The sequence below is a fragment of the Monodon monoceros genome, unplaced genomic scaffold (assembly GCF_005190385.1).
Source record: "Monodon monoceros isolate NGI ecotype Baffin Bay Population unplaced genomic scaffold, NGI_Narwhal_1 Super_Scaffold_6, whole genome shotgun sequence".
NCBI lineage: Eukaryota > Metazoa > Chordata > Mammalia > Artiodactyla > Monodontidae > Monodon > Monodon monoceros.
The window spans coordinates 6,858,536-6,881,831 of NW_021703783.1; the positions used below are offsets into that span (position 1 = coordinate 6,858,536).

The 23,296-nt window shown below is 41.6% G+C and overlaps 1 protein-coding gene across 2 annotated transcripts; it reads right to left on the reverse strand.

Annotated features, from left to right (window-relative positions):
* Positions 1 to 1,035: 1,035 nt before the first annotated feature.
* On the reverse strand, positions 1,036 to 5,900 carry NANOG (Nanog homeobox). 2 transcript variants are annotated; one of them, XM_029206606.1, is made up of 4 exons: positions 5,638 to 5,900; positions 3,015 to 3,283; positions 1,603 to 1,689; positions 1,036 to 1,456 (listed from the first exon to the last, which is right to left on the reverse strand). In XM_029206606.1, the coding sequence occupies exons 1-4, from the start codon at positions 5,786 to 5,788 to the stop codon at positions 1,040 to 1,042; spliced, it is 924 nt and encodes a 307-aa protein (XP_029062439.1). In that variant the 5' UTR covers positions 5,789 to 5,900; the 3' UTR covers positions 1,036 to 1,039. The 2 variants fall into 2 exon arrangements, with proteins under 2 accessions (XP_029062439.1, XP_029062440.1); XM_029206607.1 differs by having other exon boundaries at positions 1,040 to 1,415; positions 1,607 to 1,689; positions 5,638 to 5,788.
* Between the last annotated feature and the right edge of the window lie 17,396 nt (positions 5,901 to 23,296).

Consider the following 23,296-nt stretch of genomic DNA (forward strand, 5'->3'; position numbering starts at 1 on the left):
AAAAGAAAAGAAAACCTATTTCAACATAACTTTTTCTGGCAGAAGAGCAGTCACAGAACCTTTCATATGTGAGTTACAGGGGGAGATTCTAATTCGTCCACCTTTCCCCCTCCTCCCTCAGCTCTGTCTACCTTACATTATTTGCCTCGCCCCTGGCTGCCCTTCATTTAGCCTCTTTACAAACCTAAGAACTCTTGTTTATCACTTCTTTGCTCCCGATCTTCCAGATGTGGCACTCTTCTTTAACTGCAAACAACCACAAATTTTGTTTCAACATTACACACACGAGGAGGAAATAAGTTTGTTCAGGTTTAATTAGTCATCTAGTATTGTATATTTGGTTACCTTTCCTTTACTCCTAAGATAGTAGTCTCCCAGATGGCTAGATTAACTTCTTCCCCCCGTATCAAAAACTACTCCCATGTTTAGTCAGATTTTTACTCATTGAATCACTGGGTGAAATCAGGGGAGAGACAACTAAATGTAAAATGGGTAATTTTTTTATTTATTTGTACTTATAAATGAACCAGCCAACTGGTAGTATTATGATGTGGACAAATCAAAACATCTTTCTACAAATACTAGAGTGGTGGAAAAAATTAGGGGTTGTAAGTAAAATAAGCAAAAACGGGTAGAGGAAATCAGTGAAGCACATTGTAGCTTAACCCTTCACCTTAACAACTGAGGTTCTTAACAAGTAAAGCCTCCCCATCCCAGAAAATACGAATAATCCTTCATCACACATCTTTGTACTTTTGCTCCCTATTCTTGAGGTTAGGTTCTAGATCCTAAAGATATCCGAAAAATAGTATTATAACCTAGTTATCTATAGCCGCCAGTCATCTTTTATCATGTTGTCCGTAGAAGCCAATGCTTCTGAAACCTCTTTGATTAGACACCAATCATATACCCCCAAATTGACACAAAGGCACAATGAAAAGCAGCTTATCCAGGCAGAGAGAGACGTAATTGTAAAAGAAAAATTCTAGGGAAGTAATACAGTCACGGCTCAAATTGAGATCGAATAATACAGCCATCGTTACAAATCTTCAGGCTGTATGTTCAGAGAGTAATTTGGGAATAAATCCATGATTTGCTGTTGGGAATTGAAATACTTAGCAGTTTGCTGTATTATGTTATAGCTTTCCCCAGCAGTTTCCAAGGTGGCCTCCAAATCACTGACAGGAGAATTTTGCTGGTACTGGATCTGGGGCTGCAGGAATTCCTCAACATAGTTGTTGAATTGATTGTTCCAAGTCTGATTATTCCAGGCTTGGGGGCACCAGGTCTGACTGTTCCAGCTCTGGTTGTTCCAGGACTGACTGTTCCAGCTCTGGTTGCTCCAAGTTGGGTTATTCCAGGTCTGGTTACCCCACATGGGCAGGTTTCCGGAAGAGTTCACCAAGCATCCTTGGTGGTAGGAATAGAAGCCCGGGTATTCTGTAGTTGCTGGGCCCTTTTGAAAGAGAAGGATGGATTAATTGAAAAGGTACAAGGAAAATCAGAATTGTCTGAAGTTGGGACTGCATGCTTCAGCAATGGATACAAATCTATCTAAAAAGTCCTTGTTAGGAAAGAGCAGAAAAGTAAGTTTCCTGTTACCTGAGTCACAATGTTGCTATTCCTGGGCCAGTTGTTTTTCTGCCACCTCTTACATTTCATTCTCTGGTTCTGGAACCAGGTCTTAACCTGCAGGGAAAAGGTAACAGGAAAACACAAAATACTAGTAATGCAGGATATACTGGGATCAAAGAATATTAAGTTTTTGTTTGTTGCTTTTTCCGATAGCTACAACTATCTCAAACTCAGAACAAAATTTTAACTTCTAGAGTCCTGTCTTAAACCTTCAATCTGTGAGTGAATTTCAAGCCCCTCAAGTCAGTGGGCTACTTTATGTTTAATAAACCTAACCAGATAGAACAGAACACACCGCAAGTCTGCTACTAACTAGGAAGTTCACATTTAAATGTCTACCCACGCCATTAGTCACAGTTAAAGGTAATTGGTTTGCAATGAAAAGCCCACCTCCATATAAGCACATTTACACTTAATGTGATAATGGTATTTTAATTCAGGAATTATGAAACATACCACAAGGACAGCTATTTAGAAAATATCAAATTATATTGCAGCACAGAATAAACTAAACTTTGCAGATGGCTTGTAAACTCTGAGTTAGAAAATGAGATCAGAGAGGTAGAAGAATATATATATATGAAATAAGATCATGGAATAGGACTTTCCAAGTATGGCGCCAGTAACTGAATAAAATGGCCAATAAATATATGAAAAATGATTAGCAGATAAAAACAAAACATACAATTTTAATTTTAGTAAGAACAAGTGTTGCCTAGGGACTCTTCTAACTCGGAAGATAGGGGGGTATATTCTTCCTTTTTTTAAGGAAAATTGGAAACATTTTCACAATTCTGGTTTGTGCAACAAGGGAAGTGGTTAAATAAATTATGACACATTGGGAGAGGGCGTCGGGGAGGGATGGACTGGGAGTTTGGGATTAGCAGATGTAAACTGTTCCATGTAGGATGGATAAACAAGGTCCTACTGTATAGCACAGGGAACTATACTCAATATCCTGTGATAAACCGTAATGGAAAAGAATATAAAGAAAAGAATGTCAAAAAAAATTGACGCATTGCCACAAAACACATTACAAAAAGTTCCATTTTCATATTGAAAGTTAACTTGTGGGCTTCCCCGGTGGCGCAGTGGTTGAGAGTCCGCCTGCCAATGCAGGGGACACGGGTTCGTGCCCGGGTCTGGGAAGATCCCACATGCTGCGGAGCGGCTGGGCCCGTGAGCCATGGCCGCTGAGCCTGCACGTCCAGAGCCTGTGCTCCGCAACGGGAGAGGCCAAAACAGTGAGAGGCCTGCGTACCGCAAAAAAAAAAAAAAAAAAAAAAAGTTAGCTTGTTTGTAGGGGTGCATAAACAGAGTACATAGAAATTAACCTTGTTTCTTATTTCTTGTTGTATCAAACAAGAAAACAACCATACCTGTTTGTAGCTAAGGTTCAGGATGTTGGAAAGTTCTTGCATTTGCTGGAGGCTGAGGTATTTCTGCCTCTGAAATCTGTCATTGAGCACACACAGCTGCGTCTGAGAGAACACGGTTCTGGTCTTCTGCTTCTTGACCAGGACCTTCTCTTCCTTCTTCTCTGTGCTCTTGTCTGCAGCCGTGGCCAGTAGTTTTACTCTGGGGCTTGTGGAAGAATCAGGACTGTCCTGAATAAGCAGATCCATGGAGAAGGAAGGAAGAGGAGAGACTGTTGGGAACAAAATGACACTTTTCTCTAAAACTTCAAATATTGAAAGTTTATTGTTTTCAAAGCACTATTAAAGTCCTCAGAGCTAGATAATGAGTAATAACTTTATTTTTAAGCAATCCTGAACACTTCGCTAACCTTTGCGCAAATGCCATTTTGCATGTCACGGACATGGCTAATATGTATTGCTGGGAAGCGGAGGGGGACTCAAACCTCTTCTTTCTGCCAATCAAAGCTCAGGAGCCCACACCCTGGCTGTTCTCAAAGGTCAGAATCATCACTTGACTCCCGCCTTTGTGTCCTTCCACAACTTCCTTTATGTACCTTAATCATCACCTACTTAATTTTTTTTTTTTTTTGGTGGAGCCGCATGGCTTGGGGGAAATCTCAGTTCCCTGACCAGGGATTGAACATGGGCCACGGCAGTGAAAGCGATGAATCTTAACCACTAGATCACCAGGGAACTCCCACGTACTTAATTTTGAAACAGATGATCCAGGTTCTGGGGATCCTATAAAATCAAGTTTGCTGCCCGGTCTTAATACCAGGACTATCGGGAAATGTGAATTCTGATAAAGCTCCTGTTTCAACCCAGACTTTGTGATTTCATCTCCAAAAGTATTCCTCCCTCATGATTTTTTCGTTTGTTTTCGCGGTTGGACTAAGCTAATCATAGGTTGTTTTGGTGGTTTTTTGACTGAAGTATAGTTGCTGTACATTATATAAATACAGGTGTACAATATAGTGATTTACAATTTTTTAAGGTTATACTTCATTTATAGTTATTATAAAATACTTGTCATATTCCCCGTGTTGTACAGTATATCTCACGGAGTTTCTTTCACCGATTAAAATGAGGTAACAGAAATAAAAAATTTAAAAACAAAATGAGGCAACAGAAACTGTCTAGCACAGGGCCTGGCATATATTATTGACTTTGTAACTAAAAATTTATATCCTGTATTACTTAGATTTATTTGCACAGACGTATTCCCGGTGCTTAACTCCAATTCTACCCTAGTCGTGGAATAAATGGACAGGCTTTAAAAGGCAAAAGACTTCACAATTTCACAAGTAGATCTAAGAAGGAAAGTCCTCAGCTAATGACTAGAAATGGGGCATGTCTTAAAAATTATCTATACAGGGCTTCCCTGGTGGCGCAGTGGTTGAGAGTCCTCCTGCCGATGTAGGGGACTCGGGTTCGTGCCCCGGTCCGGGAAGATCCCACATGCCGCGGAGCGGCTAAGGCCTGTGAGCCATGGCCGCTGAGCCTGCGCGTCCGGAGCCTGTGCTCCGCAACGGGAGAGGCCACGACAGTGAGAGGCCCGCGTACCGCAAAAAAAAAAAAAAAAATTATCTATACAGACTTGCACTTGGCTTGCTAGGAGGACATGTCCATTGCTCATTCCCGAGCTATTTGTCTCACAATCCAACGCTGTAGCTGTATTTTCAACATTTGAAATTATAAAAGGACATTAACACAAAATTTGGAAAAATAGGGTAACATTAAAATCCAGCACTCAAATCTAAGTTATTTTGTTTACTTATTCCTTTCTCCACAACTTACTTCTATGGTTGTAATCATAAATGTAAACAGATTTTAAGCTATTTTATGCCATAAATGTTAAAAATAGCATGCCTGGGTAAAGGTTGGTCTACCTTTTCATTTGTAACAACTACTACCAAACTGATTTCCAAAAAAGTTTGTGCCGGCTTTACAATATCCGAGCACCTCTCACACCCAAAATTACCAATTAGAAGCCTAAATATTAAGAGTATAGAATTCAAAGCCAAACTGGATTTCAAATCTGAGCTCTCACCACTTTGACTGTCGGTATATTAAACCTTTTGGAATCATCCACCATAAAATGGGGTGAACGCTTCCTCGGGATTTAGGAGACTTGAGCATAGCAGGTGCTTACAAACTCAGCTGCCCAATAATGTCCTCACATCCAGAGGTTAGGGGAAGAGCCAACCGCTACTGTAGTAGAAAGGTAAAACATTTCCAAAAGGTGCGTTTCATATACGTTAAGATTTACACATCAGTTTATCACATCACGTTTGCGTTTCCACAGTGCCTACACACGTAAGCTCTCAAATACACCGCGTACAGTTGAATGGCTGAGTCCCGTATCCCGCGTCTCTCCGTCCACAGCTCTTATCGCCCGGAACATTGGGGAAAGGGCATGACCCCATCAAGTTACCGTTGAAAAAGAGGTGTCGAGAGGATGAATAGATAATGACACCTGCTTATATTGATGGGCTCAAGAGGAAAACAGATAACCCTTAGCCTCTTTCCTTCTTTCCCTTTCCCTGAAGGAGCTTAGCCTCTCAAGGATTCAGTATTTTCTTACCAGTCTCCATGTCGTGGGTCTCAGCAGATGCCATTTGCAAGGACACATAATTTTCTTCAGGCCCATAAATCTCAGGCATTGGTGAAGATTCCCTAGAATTGGATGCTTCGGGGCCACGCAGGCTTTGGGGACAAGCTGGGTCCACACTCATGTTGTTGAATTGAAGGAGAGGGAGAAAACCAAAGAGCTAGATAGATGGTAGGAAAAGTCCAGGCTTAAGAATCTAGGTAGAAGAGCTTAGAGAAAGGTGAAGATGTCCAGGTGTAAAAGTATTAAAAACATGGGATGAAGGGAAGTCACCTGTGTGATAACAGAAGCCTACCAGCCCAGTGTAGGAAGATGACAAAAAAATTTGTGGAGGCTCTAGACTTATAAGTAAGGCTCAGCCATACTTCGACCCGCCCCTCCTGGCAGCCCCACGCCCACACACACCCTTGCGAATTCCGAGTTAATCCTGTCTGCCAGCCTCACCAAGGCCATTGTAATGCAAAAGAGAGCTGCTGGGTAGCCTAGACTGGGTGGGGAGCTGGAAAACTGGGACCTCGGAACCTGGAAACAAAATAAACCCAGCAGTGAAGTACTTCTAGGTTCACCCTCTTTCCACCTTTTAAGATCAAAGATGCACTTCCAGTTCCTGAGGCCCAGCTGAGGTGGTTGAAATTCCCACTAGGACAATTAATGCCCTTGACCTGAGACCCCTTAGGGTCTCAGAATCAGGCTAGTTATGCAGAAACTTCAACAAGCGCCCTTTTCCTCTTTGGTTCACTCTAAGGTCACAGTAAAATACACGCTGAATGTTAGGGCATCGGTTGATGGTAAAAAACAGTACTTGTTTTCAACTCCCACCTAAGTTCTTTCTTGTTTTTTTTAGCTTTCGGAAAAGCAAGTCTTTTCAGCAAGACAAAAGCCAGAGGAAAGGACCTGCGGACCTAGGACCCTGGGTGCCGGGTTAGTCCTTATACATAAACCATTACTATGGAGGATTTAAAATTTGTTTTTATACACATATTACTGGATAGAATCTTGGCTCAGCCACTTTAATAAGTCTCAGTTTCCTCATCTATAAATAGGGACAAAAGTACCTTCTCTGTGTTGTAAGAATCAAGGAAAGTAAAGTGCTAAATAGTCATTTGACACATCAGTGATCTACAAACATGGCTGTGAATAGAAATTCTTTCAGGATCCTATATCCATGACCTCTAAATTTGAAATTACCTTTTTGTTGTGATTTTTATTTTAATCTAGAGAACGTGAAATCTAACATTGTGTGATAGAATGAAAGCACCACCTTCTTATTTTACCTGGGACATTACTGGACTCCTAGATATAAAATAATAAAATTTATTGACCTGTAAACGAACCCAATTGAAAACAGGGAGAAAAAAGAACGTTCTCTAGGCAGGTGATATTCCTGTAATGGACTTGCCAGAGCAAATGTGATAGGTTCATTTTAGAACCAGTGTTCGCCCTCCTGTCTATTCCTCCTTCCCAAGCAGTCATCTTCTTGTCTTTTTTCCCCTCTGGCTCTTTCTTTCTTTCTTTTTTTTTTTTTTTTTTTTACAGCTTTATTGGAGTATAATTGCTTTACAATGGTGTGTTAGTTTCTGCTTTATAACAAAGTGAATCAGTTATACATATACATATGTTCCCACATCTCTTCCCTCTTGCGTCTCCCCCCCTCCCACCCTCCCTATCCCACCCCTCCAGGCGGTCACAAAGCACCGAGCTGATCTCCCTGTGCTGTGCGGCTGCTTCCCACTAGCTATCTATTTTACGTTTGGTAGTGTATATATGTTGGCGCTTTTTTTAATTAGCTTTTCCTTCTCTGGCCTGGCAATCCTGTCAGGCCCTTCAACCCCACTCCATCCTCATTCTCGTCGTCTTCTTTTATTATTTTTGGTTTGTTTTCCAAAGGAACAGTTTTTAATATTGGGTTCCAGCACTAACATATTTATGGGCAGAAGTATAACAATCTGTGGTTCTCAATTTTCCTCCCCATTCCCAAATTCAACATTCAGGAATTCTAAGATTTTTTTTTTCTTCTTTCCCAATCTCCTGTCCCCAAAAGTAAGCCCTTAGCAAATTCCAATTATATATTTTCCTAAGATACAGTTCTTGGCTAATCCTCCCATGCACTCTGCTGCTCTGGTCTCCACCTGCGGGCTTTGCTCCCACGTAAGCTGATTTTTGCTCATAATTCAAAGAGGCCACCTTGCAAGCTCAGGAGTATTGCCAGGTCCACACAAGGGGATGAAATTCTATGTAATCTTTTCTTTGTCTTCTCAGACCGTCATTCTGGAGGGGAAAAAGAGTTTGGAAGAGGGGAATCAAGGAGAGGGTGGGTGGAATACATTGTGCTTCAGGCAGACAGCCTCTGTCTCATTAGAGATAGAATATGATTTTTTTAAAAAAGGGAATGTGAGGGACTTCCCTGGAGGTCCAGTGGTTAAGGCTCCGCACTTCCACTGCAGGAGGCATGGGCTCCATCCCTGGTCCAGGAACAAAGATCCCTCACGCCGCACTGCATGGCCAAAAAAGAAAAAAATAAATAAAGGAATGTGAGGTGATGGATGTTAACTAAACTGATTGTGGCGATGATTTTGCAATATATATATATATAATTATTTTGTATACCTTGAACTAATGCAACATTGTATGTCAATTACATCTCAATAAAATGGGGAAAATAAATTTAAAAGGGGGAAACTAGATTTCCTGGCTCTCAGTCAGCACTGTTTGGTAAATGGGGACAGTCAAGGACACCAAATACTTTGGTTTGCCTGCAGCTCTCTAAACTGCAGGTATGGGAAGTTTTGTTCTTTGCTGATGGGAGTCTTTGCATGAAAGCCTGAGACGAATTTACCCCATCCCCCTACCTGGGCCCCATTGTATCTAAGGTAAGAGCCTCCAGAGAGAAAGACCAAAGGGCAGGGGGCTGTTGGCTGGAAGGCAGGCTTACTACATTCTTTGTCCAGGAAAGCAATTTGAATAAGGCTGAGAATGCCTCGGAAGCTGTCAGAGACCCCGGGTTTGTCGGGGTGCTCTGGGTGGGTGGAGGAGGGGTGTGTTATAGGGGACTCAGGTCCAGAGCCTCAAGTGCAAAAAGTGATTCAGTGAAGTCCGGATTGTAAATTTTATTGTTCTAAGAGCAGCGTCTGAGAAGAAGGAAAGAAAAAAAGCTGAATATGAGAAAGGAGAAACATTTTACAGATATGATTTACGCTTTATTTATGGATAAGAAATGCACTTCGGGCCACACAGTCTTTTAAGAGAGCGGGCGCTGCTAACTTTGCATTTGTCAAGGATAAGGGGGAGGTAGCAATCATCACAAGTGTCAACACAGACTTTCACCGCCCCCCAGTTCTCAGGCATGGGGTATACAGCAAACGTGTGGAATTATAAAATTTATTATTGATTTATTACTGGTGGAATTATTGAATTTATTATTGATGGATCATTGCTTTTACTCTTCACCCCATCAGGTACACTTGAGTTTCTTGTCGATATACATATACACATGTGTGTATATATTTTAGTGATATAACAAACATTGGTGGGCCGGGAAATATTTATTTGTCACTGGGTCAACTGATAGTAAAAGAGTGCCTAGCACATGCCTGAGAGGAAAAAAAATAAATAAATGTCACCTCTACTTCTGAGGAGCTAACAGTTTCGTAGAGTAGTCAAAATAGACCAAAAAGACAATTACAATGTTGTGCAATAAGTATTGAAAACCAACCAACCAACCAAACAAACAAATGCCAGGAGGTATTCAAGAGATGCTAAGGGAGAATAAACAAGGAAGATGGCAGAAGGGGAAAGGAGCCAGGGAAGACTTCTTGGAGGATCTTAACTTGAGCTGAGATAGAAAAATGTTGAGAGGATAAGGAAGGGAATTCCAGAAAATGAACAATTTGGGCAAAAGCATTAGAGAAAATGATGGGTTTCAATACTGTCACTTAACATGGCTCAAAGGCAGGGTGCAGTGGAAGGGATTGTGAGAGAAAATGACAGAACTCATCTATAGTGAGCTCTTGCTGTATATAAGGCACTGTTGTGTCAGTGTTGTAGCCACAGTAATTAGCATCCAGCCCAGTGTCTGATATGTAGTATGTTTGAGCTTTGTGCTTTTAATAAATAAATAAATACAGATGGAGATGTTTAATAAGTCCTTGGAAATTAGAGTTGAGAGACCTAAGAGGTAAAAAGTGACCACAGGAATAGTAAAAAAAAAAAAAAAAAAAAAAAAAAAACCCAAAAATCTAAGCTTTAAATTAAATCTCTTCCTCTCATTAGTTTACACTTTCCTGGTGTTCCTTTTACTAACCTGGTGGTTCTCTGTCTCCTTTCTGGTTCTTCCTCACCCCCATATCTAAAAATTAGAGTGTACCCAAGTTTAGTTCTCAAACCTCTACCTATACTCACTACCTTGGTGATCTCAGCCTATCTTATGACTTTATTTTATTTTATTTGGCCACGAGGCTTGCAGGATCTTAGTTCCCTGACCAGGGATTGAACCCTTGCCCTCGGTAGTGAAAGCGCAGAGTCCTAACCACTGGACCACCAGGGAATTCTATCTTATGCCTTTAAATACCATCTATCAATATAGGCTTTTGTCTTTCACATGTATGTCTTTACCCCAGACCTATTTCCCAAACTCAAGTCTCTATCTATCCGACTGCCTACTTAGCATCTCCACTTGAATTTCTAGTAGGCATCACAAAATTAATGTTTCCCAAACCAAACTCTCAGTGTTTCTCTTTACACAGGCTCCTCCTCTAGTCTTCTCTATCTCAGTGTATGACAATTCCATCCTTCTAGTCACAAAATCCTAAAGGTATCTTTCTTGACTAATGCCATCAAAATATAGAAGAATCTAATTGCTTCTTTCTTGTAATTTTTTTTTCTCCCCATGTTTCCTTTTTCCACTGTTTGAGAGAGGTTTTTATTTATTTATTTATTTTTTCCGGTACGCGGGCCTCTCACTGTTGTGGCCTCTCCCGTTGCGGAGCACAGGCTCCGGACGCGCGGGCTCAGCGGCCATGGCCCACGGGCCCAGCCGCTCCGCGGCATGTGGGATCTTCCCGGACTGGGGCACGGACCCGTGTCCCCTGCATCGGCAGGCAGACTCTCAACCACTGCGCCACCAGGGAAGCCCATTGAGAGAGTTTTTGATCATCACATGGACTAGGGCATAGAAAATCAGCAGAGTAGCGAGAAATGGTTATTTCTTATAAAGAACATGCATTTATTTTGTTACTACCTGCGTCACAGGAGAGCTGGGGGCTTGAATTACCTGCGTCCTCTGGCAAAAGAGTAAGCTCACATTGGCATGTGTGCTAGCCCCAGCTGCACTTGACCTTTTTTAAGTACCTCCAAGGCCACAGCCCTCCCCACACCACCATCTGTCGCTTGGATTATTCCAATAGCCTCCCAACTAGTCTTCCTGTTTGCACCCTAGCCTTCAGGCTATAATCTAGTCACCACGTATGGGCCAGAATGATTTTTTTTTTTAAAGACATGTCACACATTGCCCACAGTCCTCCTTTAGTTTTCTCACATTCAGAGTAACAAGTCAATATACTGAATTACAGAAGCCCACTTCTGGCCTTGTACCTGACCTCCGTCTCGTGTCCTTGTGTTGTCCCTCATCCCCACAAAACTGGCCTCCCTCTCCTGATACTGGAACAAACCAGGAAACCTCCAGAATCAGGGCTTTTGCCCCTGATCAGTTCCTCCCCCAGAATTATAACCAGCTTGATCTCTCCCTTCCTTTAAATCTTTAATTTTCCATTCTCAGTTATGTCTCCCCCACCCTATCCTCCACTTGACTTATCTTCATAGTACTTATCATCATCTTGCATAATGTATCTTCTATCTATCTGTCTATCTTCTATCTGTCTGTCATCATCTATTTCCCACCACCACTGAAATATAAATTCTGTGAGGGCAGCTATTTCCAGCCCTAGAAGAGTGTGGTCCATAGGCCAGCATCATCAGCATCTCTTGGGAGTTGTTAGGGACGTAAAGGGATGGGCTTTACGTCATCTCTGGTAGGGGTGGCCGGGAATCTTTGTTTAAAAAGTTCTCCAGGCTTCCCTGGTGGCGCAGTGGTTGAGAGTCCGCCTGCCGATGCAGGGGACACGGGTTCGTGCCCCGGTACGGGAGGATCCCACATGCCGCGGAGCGGCTGGGCCCGTGAGCCATGGCCGCTGAGCCTGCGCGTCCGGAGCCTGTGCTCCGCGGCGGGAGGGGACGTGGCAGTGAGAGGCCCGCCGACCACAAAAAAAAAAAAAAAAAATTCTCCAGGTGAATCTTTGGCAAGCTGTTGTTTGAGAAGGACTGTTAATAGAACAGTAATAGGCAATAGTAGCTGCTCTTGATCATTGTTTGTTAATGAAGGAATGGGTTTAAAAAGATCTAGGACTTTGTAAGTAAATAGAGGGTAGGAGCCATTTCCTAACATTTAAATATTAAATTGCACTTCAATGTGATATTCAAAATAACCCTTAAAAAACAACAATGCTCTTTGCCTCAGGTTCCCTAAACTGAATTCAATGACCTTGGAACTCTTGGAAAAGAGCTGACTTTTAATTTGCAACAAATAATCCTTCTGGCTCCTCTGGGAGATTACTCTTAAATTACTTGTGTTGTAAAAATGAACCATACAACCACCAAAACTGCTGGTTTAGAGATTACAAATGGAATTACACAGTGTATTCTCCACTTACTTCGCCTGTTATAAGAGCACAAACACACCTTTTTTTTTCCCCCAAAAGAAGCTTTTTACCTAGTAGACAATGTGATAAACCCTCAACATGTATCTATCATCCCGCTTAAGTAAATTACTCATGCCCAATTTTGTTTTGGTGACCTTGCCATGAGTACAAGTTTGGAAGTCCAATAAAAGATTCACTTAACAGGAAAATATGTGAGACATCATCATAAAAGATTCAACTAACAGGAAAATATGTGACACATCGTTGACTCCTTTTTCCAACGTCTGAAACTTCATGTAGTTAAGAATAACTCTGTCACGATCAATTCATTTCCTAACACTTCACCAGTCTGTCCCCTGGATGTTCTGTACCACCCGCTTTACCCTCGTTCAGGCATCACCTGTTGCCCAGACCTCCAGTTCACCTTCCACAGGTTAACTCCGGAGCACCCACTGTGCTCCAGAATGATTTACCTTCAGTTCAACCATATTATCCCTCTGCTTAAGTCTTCTCTGAATAAGCTCACAGCCTGCTCTCTGCCTGCCTCTCAAGCCAATTTCAAACTTTGGCAAGTTGCTTGACCCAAGCAAACCCTCTGTCCTGAATGCTTCTCTCCCCTCTCTTTGGTTGGTTCATTTTTAGTCTTTCAAGACTCAGATCAGGTGTCACCTGCTATAGTCTCCCTTCTCCAGTGACTTAGGTGCTTCTCTCTGTACCTAACTCCTCCCACGGCAGCTGTCACTTTGCACTTTAGGGATAGTTTTTTTGTATTTGGATTCTGGCTGGAATAATAACTCCTTGAGAGCCTGGTTTGTTACTATAACCCTAGTGCAATGCTAGTCAAAGAATGGTTCCGCTTTCTGACCACATCAGTGTCGTCTGGGAGCTTGTCAGAAATGCAAATTCTTGGGCTGGGTGCTACCCCAGATTTACTGAATCAGAGTCTGGGAGTGGAGCCCAGGAATCTGTCTTTTAAGAATCTCTGATTCTTGTGTGCCCTAAAATTTGAGGAACACTGGTTTAGAATACAATGCTTGGCAGTAGGGAAAAAAATCTCATGCATATTTATTAAGTTAATAAATCAACTCCAGTGGCTAAAACACTGATATTCAGAAAATTGGAAAATTACAAGAACTCTCAAAAAACAAAAAACCCCCAAATTTCTTCCTTGTGGTTCTGATTTGGATTCGTCAGATCTTACTCTAACTAAAGACTTTTGATATGCAAGGACTAAATTATTCTGTATCCCAAATTCTAACGTCTCCTAGTGGCGAGTTCGGAAGGGGAAACCATCAAATCAAATTGTCAGAATCCTGACCCTGTGCAACACTATTGACACCACAGCATCACTCCCTTCCCCACCCTACCCTCAGGGGATCCTTGACCCCAAGTAAAAATGGATTTTTTTTTTCACCCCCATAAGGTCTAGCCCCCAGGGAAGGGAGGACCCTCTAGGAATGTCTACCAAAGTTTAGCAAATGTATACAGTTGCTCTGGAACCAGGTGATACTATTGGCCCAGAAGAGAATAAGCTTCCCAGCTTCTCAGTAGGTGTTAGAGAATGAGGAAGGAGAAGTTTAAAAAGTAGGCGATTGTGGAGGAGTTTGAGGAGGGTGTTGGTGATGCTGGTGATGCTGGTGGGGGTGGAATAAGGGAAACAATCCAGCACCTTAGTTGTTCCTCTAGTTGACTGGTGTTGGGATGAAATAAAGCTGTTAAACCCTAACAATACTCCATCTAAATATTGTACTTAGAATACTTCAGGACACCAGAGTATTCCAATATTATAAAGAAGTGACAGGAAGAGGGAACAAGAGGTTCCTGCCCCCCGGGAGTAAATAAGTTCACCTCAAGAAAGAAGTCAGAGCTAGGGCAAATAGCAGGGCGTTGAAAAAGAAATTCAAATTTAAGGAAGGATTCTTTTTTTAAGCATTTTTTATTGACATGTAGTTAATTTACTATGTTGTGTTAGTTTCAGGTGTACAACAAAATGGTTCAGTTACACATGTTTGTATATATATTCTTTTTCAGGTTCTTTTCCATTATAGGTTATTTCAAGATATTGAGTATAGTTCCCTATGCTATACAGTAGGTCCTTGTTGTTTATCTATTTTATATATAGTAGTGTATATATGTTAATCCCAAACTCTTAATTTATCTTCCCATGCCCCTGCTGTCCTGTTTGGTAACCATAAGTTTGTTTTCTGTCTGTGGGTCTGTTTCTGTTTGGTAAATGAGTTCATTTGTGTCATTTTTTAGATTCCACATATAAGTGATATCATATGGTAACATTCTTTTTTAAATTCCGATTGAGAAATAATGTACGGTGAAGTGACCAAATCTCAAGTTGCACAGCATAATGAATTTTTACTGACGCATAGAACTCAAGTAACAACCACCCAGATGAAGAGAGAAGGCATTTCCTGCACCCCAGCGGGCCAGCTTGCATTTTTGTTAGAGGCCCAGGAATCTCCAAATCCAAGTTCCTTAGACCTTTGTCAGATTCTTTTGTGTTTCAGACACAGCCTGAATTTGAATCCCCTTTCCACCCACTGGTTATGTAACCAGTAGTTTCACATTTCTATGCCTCAGTTTCTTTCATGTGCATAAAAAATAAATGACATAATACATACCAACTCATCAGAAAGGTATGTTGGGGCCCAGGGTGGGCTGCCCCAAAATGCGCCTCAACGGCATATTGATTATTTTGAATTAAACTTACTTGAGACACGATCAATGCAAGAAGGACACTCTGACCCTCCCCTCTGTCTCCCTGAAAGCAAGAAATAAATCTCTCTTGTGAAAGGTGCACTCCCCACAAATGCAGGTAGAAGTCCACTGTCATCCTCAGAAATAGGGGATTCTGACCAAGAAGCCGGTGTAAGCAAACCTTGTTACTTTTTAAAAAAAATCTTTTAATTTAATTAAATTAATTTATTTATACAGCAGGTTCTTATTAGTTATCCATTTTGTACATATTAGTGTATACATGTCAATCCCAATCTCCCAATTCATCCCACCACCACCACCCCCGAACCTAGTTACTTCTTTAATTTACTACCCCAATTCCAAACTATGTTTAGATTTTTCACTAATTTAGCTCCCAAAGTCTGAGTTTCTTGGTCCTGTCAATTCTTCACAAATCTATTGTTTCTTTGTTTAAAAAGTATAAAAGCTGCTTGCTTTGGCCACTTCTTAGGTCCTATTTCTATGAGACCTCCATGCTCACTATTAAGATTTCTTTCTTTTTCTAAAATAAAAAGAATTTTTAGTCCAGCCACGAGAACTCAAGAGGGTTAGAGGGGGAAATTTCCCAACAGGTACATGGCATGTTGTAAGTGCTCAGTAAGTGTTAGCTATTATTATTTTCTCTATGTGTGCTACATTTTGGGAAATCCATGAATTCATTCACTCAACAAATACTTATGAAGCATCTCTGAAGTGTCAGATGCTGGAAGGAAGAAATAGATTATGCATGCTTCCCAGTACCAAAGTTTTTATAGTGTAATATGAAGAAGCCATGCAGACAAATGAGTGTATTAAAGTGTTACTGGATTAAGCTGGATTAAAGTGTTACTGCATTAAAGTGTTACTGGAACTGTGGTATAAATATGTGTGAGACAGGCAGGAGTACAAAGGAGGGACGTCTCTTGGAGGGACAAGATTTCAGAATATCATAAAAGTGGTACTTGAATTAAAGCTTGGTAGGTAAGCAGGGAGTAAGAGAAAAGGCAGCAAGCACGAAAAAGCCTGACATCTACTGGGGACTAAGCAGAGTTTGGTGCAAGTATGGACAGAGGTGATGCTACAATTAGTGTACAGATAAGAGTGAGATTATACAAGCCTATGTCATGTTAAAGAGTTTGGATCTTATTCTTTATATATATATATATATATATATATATTTATATTTATATTTATATTTATTTATTTATTTTTGGCTGCGTTGTGTCTTCATTGCTGCGCATGGGTTTTCCCTAGTTGTGGCGAGCGGGGGGGGGGGCTACTCTGTTGCAGTTGCGCAGGCTTCTTATTGCCGTGGTTTCTCTTGTTGTGGAGCACGGCCTCTAGGTGCACGGGCTTCAGTAGTTGCAGCACGCAGGCTCAGTAGTTGTGGCTCGCGGGCTTTAGAGCGCAGACTCAGTAGTTGTGGCACACAGGCTCAGTTGTTCTGCGGCATGTGGGATCTTCCCAGACCAGGGATCGAACCTGTGTCCCCTGCATTGGCAGGTGGATTCTTAACCACTGCGCCACCAGGGAAGTCCCCAGTCATTCAATTTTGAATTAGAAGCAGAGAAGTAATTAAATTTTAGATATGTTTATTTTTTTAAGGAATATATTACACAAATTTATTTATAATGAATTTTTATTGGAGTATAGTTGATTTATAATGTGTTAGTTTCAGGTGCACAGCAAAGTGAATCAGTTATACATATACGTATGTCCACTCTTTTTTAGATTCTTTTCCCATAGAGGCCATTACAGAGTACTGAGCAGAGTTCCCTGTGCTGTACAGTAGGTCCTTGTTAGTTATCTATTTTATATATAGTAGTGTGTATGTGTCAATCCCAATCTCCCAATTTATCCCTCTCCCCACCCCCTGTAACCATAAGTTTGCTTTCTACATCTGTGACTCTATTTCTGTTTTGTAAATAAGTTCATTTGTTCTTTTTTTTTTTTTTAGATTCCACATATAAGTGATATCATATGGTATTTGTCTTTCTCTGTCTGACTTACTTCACTCAGTATGACAACCTCTAAGTCCATCCATGTTGCTGCAAATGGCATTATTTTGTTCTCCAGGTATATTTAGACTGATGTACCTGAAATACATCTAGATGTTGTTAGGATAAGGGATGAAACTCTTGAGAGAGGTCTCATCTCATAGAGATTAGTGTGTTCATAGTGTTCCACTGGTAGTTGAAGCTGTGAAATCAACCAGAGTGAACAGGTAGAACAGGGCTGTAAACTCAGACATCTTAGGGACCAAGCAGACAGGGTGTAAGAAAAAATTTGATAGCGAAAACTTGACAGAGATTTAAGTGTTAAAAATAACTCACTTTCCCCTTAATTTTTATATAATGGCAAAATAAACATTTCAATAGCAAAGATATTTGGCAAATTTCTCTTGGATTGGAGGGGAGATAGGGAGTCCAGGAGACAACAGGGTGTAGTGGGGAGTAGAATGATGTCAGGGACGGAGGTTATGGATGGGCTTAGCAACATGGGCTTCCATCCACCAAGACTGACTTGGCTATAGCCACTGCTGTGTGCCCCATCTGCCAGCAGCAAAGACCAATACTTTGTCCGCAGTATGGCACCATTCCCCGGGGTGGGTGGTCAGCCATCTACCTGGTGGCAGGTTGATTACATTGGACCACTTCTGTTTTGGAAGAGACAGCACTTTGTTCTTATTGGAATAGACACTTAACTCTGGATATGGATCTACCTTCCTTGTATGCAATGATTCTTCCAAAACTATCATCTGTGGACTTACAGAATGCATTATGCACCATCATGGTATCTACACGGCATTGCTCCTGTCTGAGGAGCTCAATTCATTGCAAATGAAGTGCTGCAGTGAGCCCAGGCTTATGGAATTGACTGAACTCACAATGCTTCCCATCATCCTAAAGTAGTTGGCTTGATATTACTACTGTAGGGGGAACAGCCTCGGGACTTCCCTGGTGGTCCAGTGGTCAAGACTTTGCTCTCCTACTGCAGGGGGCACGGGTTCGATCCCTGGTTGGGGAACTAAGATCCCACATGCCATGTGGTGCGGCCAGAAAAAAAGGGGGGGGTGTTTAGAAGACTTAGTATAGTGCCAGCTAGGTGGCAGTACCTTTCAGGTCTGGGGCAACGTCGTCCTCCAGGAGGGCTGTATGTGCTCTAAATGGCATCCAATACATGGTAATGTTTCTCCCATAGCCAGGATTTACAAGTCCAGGAATCCAGGGGTTAGAAATGGGAGTGGCATCACCTACTCTTATCGTATTGATACACTAGCAAAATTTTTGCTTCCAGTCACCAAGACCTTATGCTCTGCTGATCTAGAAGTCATGCCCTGTGGTTAAAGTCAATAGAAAACTACAACAGCCCAAGCTAAACAGGACTACTACTGCCCCAGACTCTTCTTCAGGAATGAAGGTTTGAGTCATTCCATTAGGCAGAGAATCACTAGAGCTGAAGTGCTTGCTGAGGGCAAAGGGAATATGTTCTAGTCTTTTAGCAAGCTTGATGATTAAAATACAATATTGTTGTCTATAATCACTATAGTATGCATTAGATCTCTGTATACTACTTTTTTTTTTAAATTTATTTTTAGCTGCGTTGGGTCTTCGTTGCTGCAAGCAGGCTTTCTCTAGTTGCGGCGAGCGGGGGCTACTTTTCGTAGCGGTGCATGGCCTTCTCATTGCAGTGGCTTCTCTTGTTGTGGAGCACGGGCTCTAGGTGCATGGGCTCCAGTAGTTGTGGCACGCGGGCTCTGGAGCGCAGGCTCAGTAGTTGTGGCACATGGGCTTAGTTGCTTTGCGGCATGTGGGATCTTCCTGGACCAGGGCTCGAACCAATGTCCCCTGCATTGGCAGGCGGATTCTTAACCACTGCGCCACCAGGGAAGCCCCCTGTATACTACTATTGGCATGCAAAGGAAATATGGAATGCGTAGTGGAAGAAAGTAGTATTTATTCCTACTTCTTATGACCATGTGACCATGTGACCAGTTGCAGAAACAGACTGTAATTGTCATGAGTATTTCTTCCCTTTTTGGTTACTGTATTAACCTGCTCAAGCTGTCATAACAGAATACCACAGATTTGGTCACTTAGACCACAAAGATTCATTTTCTCACAGTTCTGGAGGCTGGAAGTCCAAGATCTTGATCTCTTTGGGCGTGAAGATAGCTGCCTTCTTGGTGTGCCCTCACATGGCCTTTCCTCTGTGTGTGTGCACTCATGGTATCTCTTCCTCTTACAAGGACATTAGTCCTATTAGATTCGCACCCTACCTTATGATCTCATTTAACCTTATTTACTTCCTTAAAGGACCTATCTGGGGACTTTCCTGGTGGTCCAGTGTTTAAGATTCTGAGCTTCTACTACAATGGGTATGGGTTCCATCACTGGTCGGGGAACTAAGATCCTGCATGCTGCACGGTGCAGCAAAAAAAAGAAAAAAAAAAACCTATCTGCACACATAGTCACATTGTGAGTTAGGGCTACAATGCAAGAGGTTGAGGAGAACATAATTCATTCCATAACAGTTACAAATGTGTGTGTGTGTAGCAAATATTTTTGTTTGCATCCTTCTCTGATCCCCGTATCATCTAACATAGATGTATTGATAATAATTAACTTTATTTTATTTTATTTTTTAGCCACACCGCAAAGCATGCGGAACTTCCCCAGACCCGGGATTGAACCCATGCCCCTGCAGTGGTAGCACGGAGTCTTAACCACTGGACAGCCAGGCAAGTCCGATAATAATTAACTGTACATCATAGTGTTTAAGATACAGTGTATCAAGAAGAGTAAACATCACCCACACTTTGCCTTTTCTTACTGGGAAAGGGCACGTTTTTGGTTGTACACAGGATAGTTGTGTTACGTTAGGTAGAAATATGACTTTGCTATTTTCTTTACTTGGAGATTAAATATGGTTTAAGGAGATGTGTATGGGTGTCGTGTTGACAAGGGATGAGCTATGACGCTTAATTTTATGTGTCAACTTGGCTAGTCAAAATAGTACCCAGTTATTCAATTAAACATTACTCTGGGTGTTGCTGTGAAAGTATTTTGTAGATGCAGTTAACATCTACCATTAGCTGACTTTATGTAAAAGAACATTATCCTTATTAATGTGGGTGGGCTTCATCCAATCAGTTGAGAAGGCTTAAGCAAAACAGAGGTTTTCCTGAAGAAGAAATTCCACCTGTGGACTGAAGCTTCAGCTCCTACCTGAGAGCTTCTAGCCAGCTGGACTACCCTCTGGATTTTGGGTTTATTGGATCCACAGAGCCACATAACCAATTCCTTGAAATAGATATCTATATATTAGGTTGGCCAAAAAGTTCGTTCGGACTTTTCCGTAAGATATTGCAGAAACCCGAACAAACTTTTTGGCCACCCCAATATATGTATATGTATAACCTACCGGTAGAATCCTGACTGATTCAGCTGTTTTGTATGTTACCTATGAATAAACTCAAAGTTAACACCTAGGTGTTGAAAGTGGCAGTTGACATATTTGGTTTGTTGAATTTGGCGTTCATTACTAACAAAGTTCTTTTCATTTGGTGTATATAAATATTTATTGATCTTTAAAAAAATACATTAAAAACTCACTCGCCTTTGACATAATTTGAACGATATTAGCAAACATATATTGAGTAAAAAAATAAAATAATATTCTAGGTATATTTTATTCATTTGGGGGTAATTTAAAAAATAAGCTATTTTAGAATAAGATTTACAGAAAAATTAAGAAGACAGTACATTAAGTTCTCATATACTCCATACCTAATTCCCCCTATTATTAAATCTTAGATTAGTATGGTACAATGGTCACTACTAGTGAACCAATACTGATACACCGTCATTAACAAAAGCCCATACTTTCTTCATATTTCTAAGTTTTTATCTTTTTTTTTGGGCGGCGCTGTGCGGCATAAAGGATCTTAGTTCCCCCACCAGGGATGGAACCCGGGCCCTTGGCAGTGAGAGTGTGGAGTCCTAACCACTGGACCACCAGGCAATTCCCTTATCTTTCTTTTTTATTTTAAAACACTTTATTGTAAAAGTAATGCAAATTAAAAAAAAAACCCTGAACTACTGAAGAAAGACAAAGTCACTCATTTACTGCCCTGCCATAGTTAGTAATTTATTTTATCTTTTTATTATATGCTTGGTGTGTTATTTACAGCCATGATCATACCCATTCACACATTCCTGTATCTTGCTTTTTAAACTTAATATAGCATTTTCTTATGTCTTTCATTATAGTTATTACTAAGTTTTAATGAGTACATAATGTACCATTCATTGGCTATATATTTCTGCTTAGGGACTACTTCCTTAGACCAGGGTTGGCACACTACTTTATGCCACTGTTACTCTTCACGAGGTCCTGGTAAACAAAGAATGTTATACACTTCGGTGGCATCTCCTATATCTAATACCATCAGTTTTAGGTACTTAGAGTGGGTACCCATCGGGGAAACGACGAGCGGACGCCACCGAGCTGAAAACACCGCCTCCAGAGCCCCGGAGCCGGGGTGGGGCGGGCTCCCAATCTCTGGGGCGTAGCTGGTGCTGCACCTGCGCGCCGGCCGGAAACAGGGGCGCCCGTGTCTAGGTTCCGCTTTCCGGCTGCCGGCTGCCTAGGGGCAGGAGGGCTCAACTCTATTTTCCTTTTCTCTTCCAGAGTCCCGTCCAGGATACCACATTACTTTTAGTCATTATGCCTTACAAGACTTCTCTTGGCTGTGACAGTTGGTCTATTTTGTTTTAAGGACTCCCATTTCACCCATGTCCTCATCTATTCTAGATTCTATTTCCCTTTTTCCTACACTTTTTCTCTACTTGTATTTATTGCCTACTCCCTGAACACATAATTTGTTTCATACTCACTTTTAAAAGCATTATAATTTTTCCCCAAGATCTTTATCTTAAGGATGGCGGGTGCTCTCTGAAATGTCAAAGGTTAAAGCTAAAAAAGATGGAGATCCTTCCTCCAGCACCCAGTTTGGGTCCTCCCACCAGTGCCCATTTGTAAATAAAGTTTCATCAGAACACAGCTATGCCCATTTGTTTACATACTTACTGTGGTTATTTTTGTGCAACAACAGCAGAATTAAGTTGTGAGGGCTTCCCTGGTGGTGCAGCGGTTAAGAATCCGCCTGCCAATGCAGTGGACACGGGTTCGAGCCCTGGTCCGGGAAGATCCCACATGCCGCGGAGTAACTAAGCCCGTGAGCCACAACTACTGAGCCTGCGCTCTAGAGCCCGCGAGCCATAACTACTGAGGCCGCACACCTAGAGCCAGTGCTCTGAAACAAGAGAAGCCACCGCAATGAGAATCCCGTGCACCGCAAGGAAGAGCAACCCCCGCTCCGCAACTAGAGAAAGCCCGCGTGCAGCAACGAAGACCCAGTGCAGCCATAAATAAATATATAAAATTTTTTAAAAAGAAAAAATTTCTAAAAAAAAAAAGAATCCGCCTGCCAGTGCAGGGGACATGGGTTCGAGACCTGGTCTAGGAGGATCCCACATGCCGTGGAGCAACAAAGCCTGTGCGCCACAACTACTGAGCCCGTGAGCCACAACTACTGAAGGCTGCGGGCCTAGAGTTGTGCTCTGCAACAAGAGAAGCCACCGCAATGAGAAGCCCGTGCACCACAATGAAGAGCAGACCCCACTCTCTGCAACTAGAGAAAGCCCACGCGCAGCAATGAAGACCCAACACAGCCATAAATAAATAAATTTATTTAAAAATAAAAGTTGTGACAGAGACTATATAGCCTGCAAAGGCTAAAATATTTACTTTCTGGCCCCTTACAGAAAAAATTTGCTGAAACCTGCCCTAAAGTTTTAAGTGGCTTGTAATTCAGGCTCTTCCAACCAATGCCACTTGGAACATCTTTGTGCATGTAATTTTTTTATGCTTTAGACAACTTACTTAATTGCGAGGAATTGACAAAAGTTGCGTCACTGGACCTACTTAATAAAGCTGTTTTCAAGGCTTATACTGTCCTTCATTATCTCATAATATCCTACCTACAATATAATAAGGGTGGTGGTAATAAGCATGGAAAGGAAGGCCCAGTGCTCTGGTAGGTAGAACTTCTTTGGTCCCTATTAATCTAGACTTGTAAGTTTACACTCTGGAAGAGGATATTTTTAGTTTTGACTTAAAGTCAACTAAAGAGGGATGTAACAGTAATT

Coding starts and splice junctions, on each gene's coding strand:
- NANOG (XM_029206606.1), bottom strand. CDS start 5,788: ATGAGTGTGGACCCAGCTTGTCCCCAAAGCCTGCGTGGCCCCGAAGCA. Junction 1,690..3,014: donor TGAACCTTAGCTACAAACAG/GTATGGTTGTTT, acceptor TTTTCCCTGCAG/GTTAAGACCTGGTTCCAGAA. Junction 1,457..1,602: donor ATAGCAACATTGTGACTCAG/GTAACAGGAAAC, acceptor CTCTTTCAAAAG/GGCCCAGCAACTACAGAATA.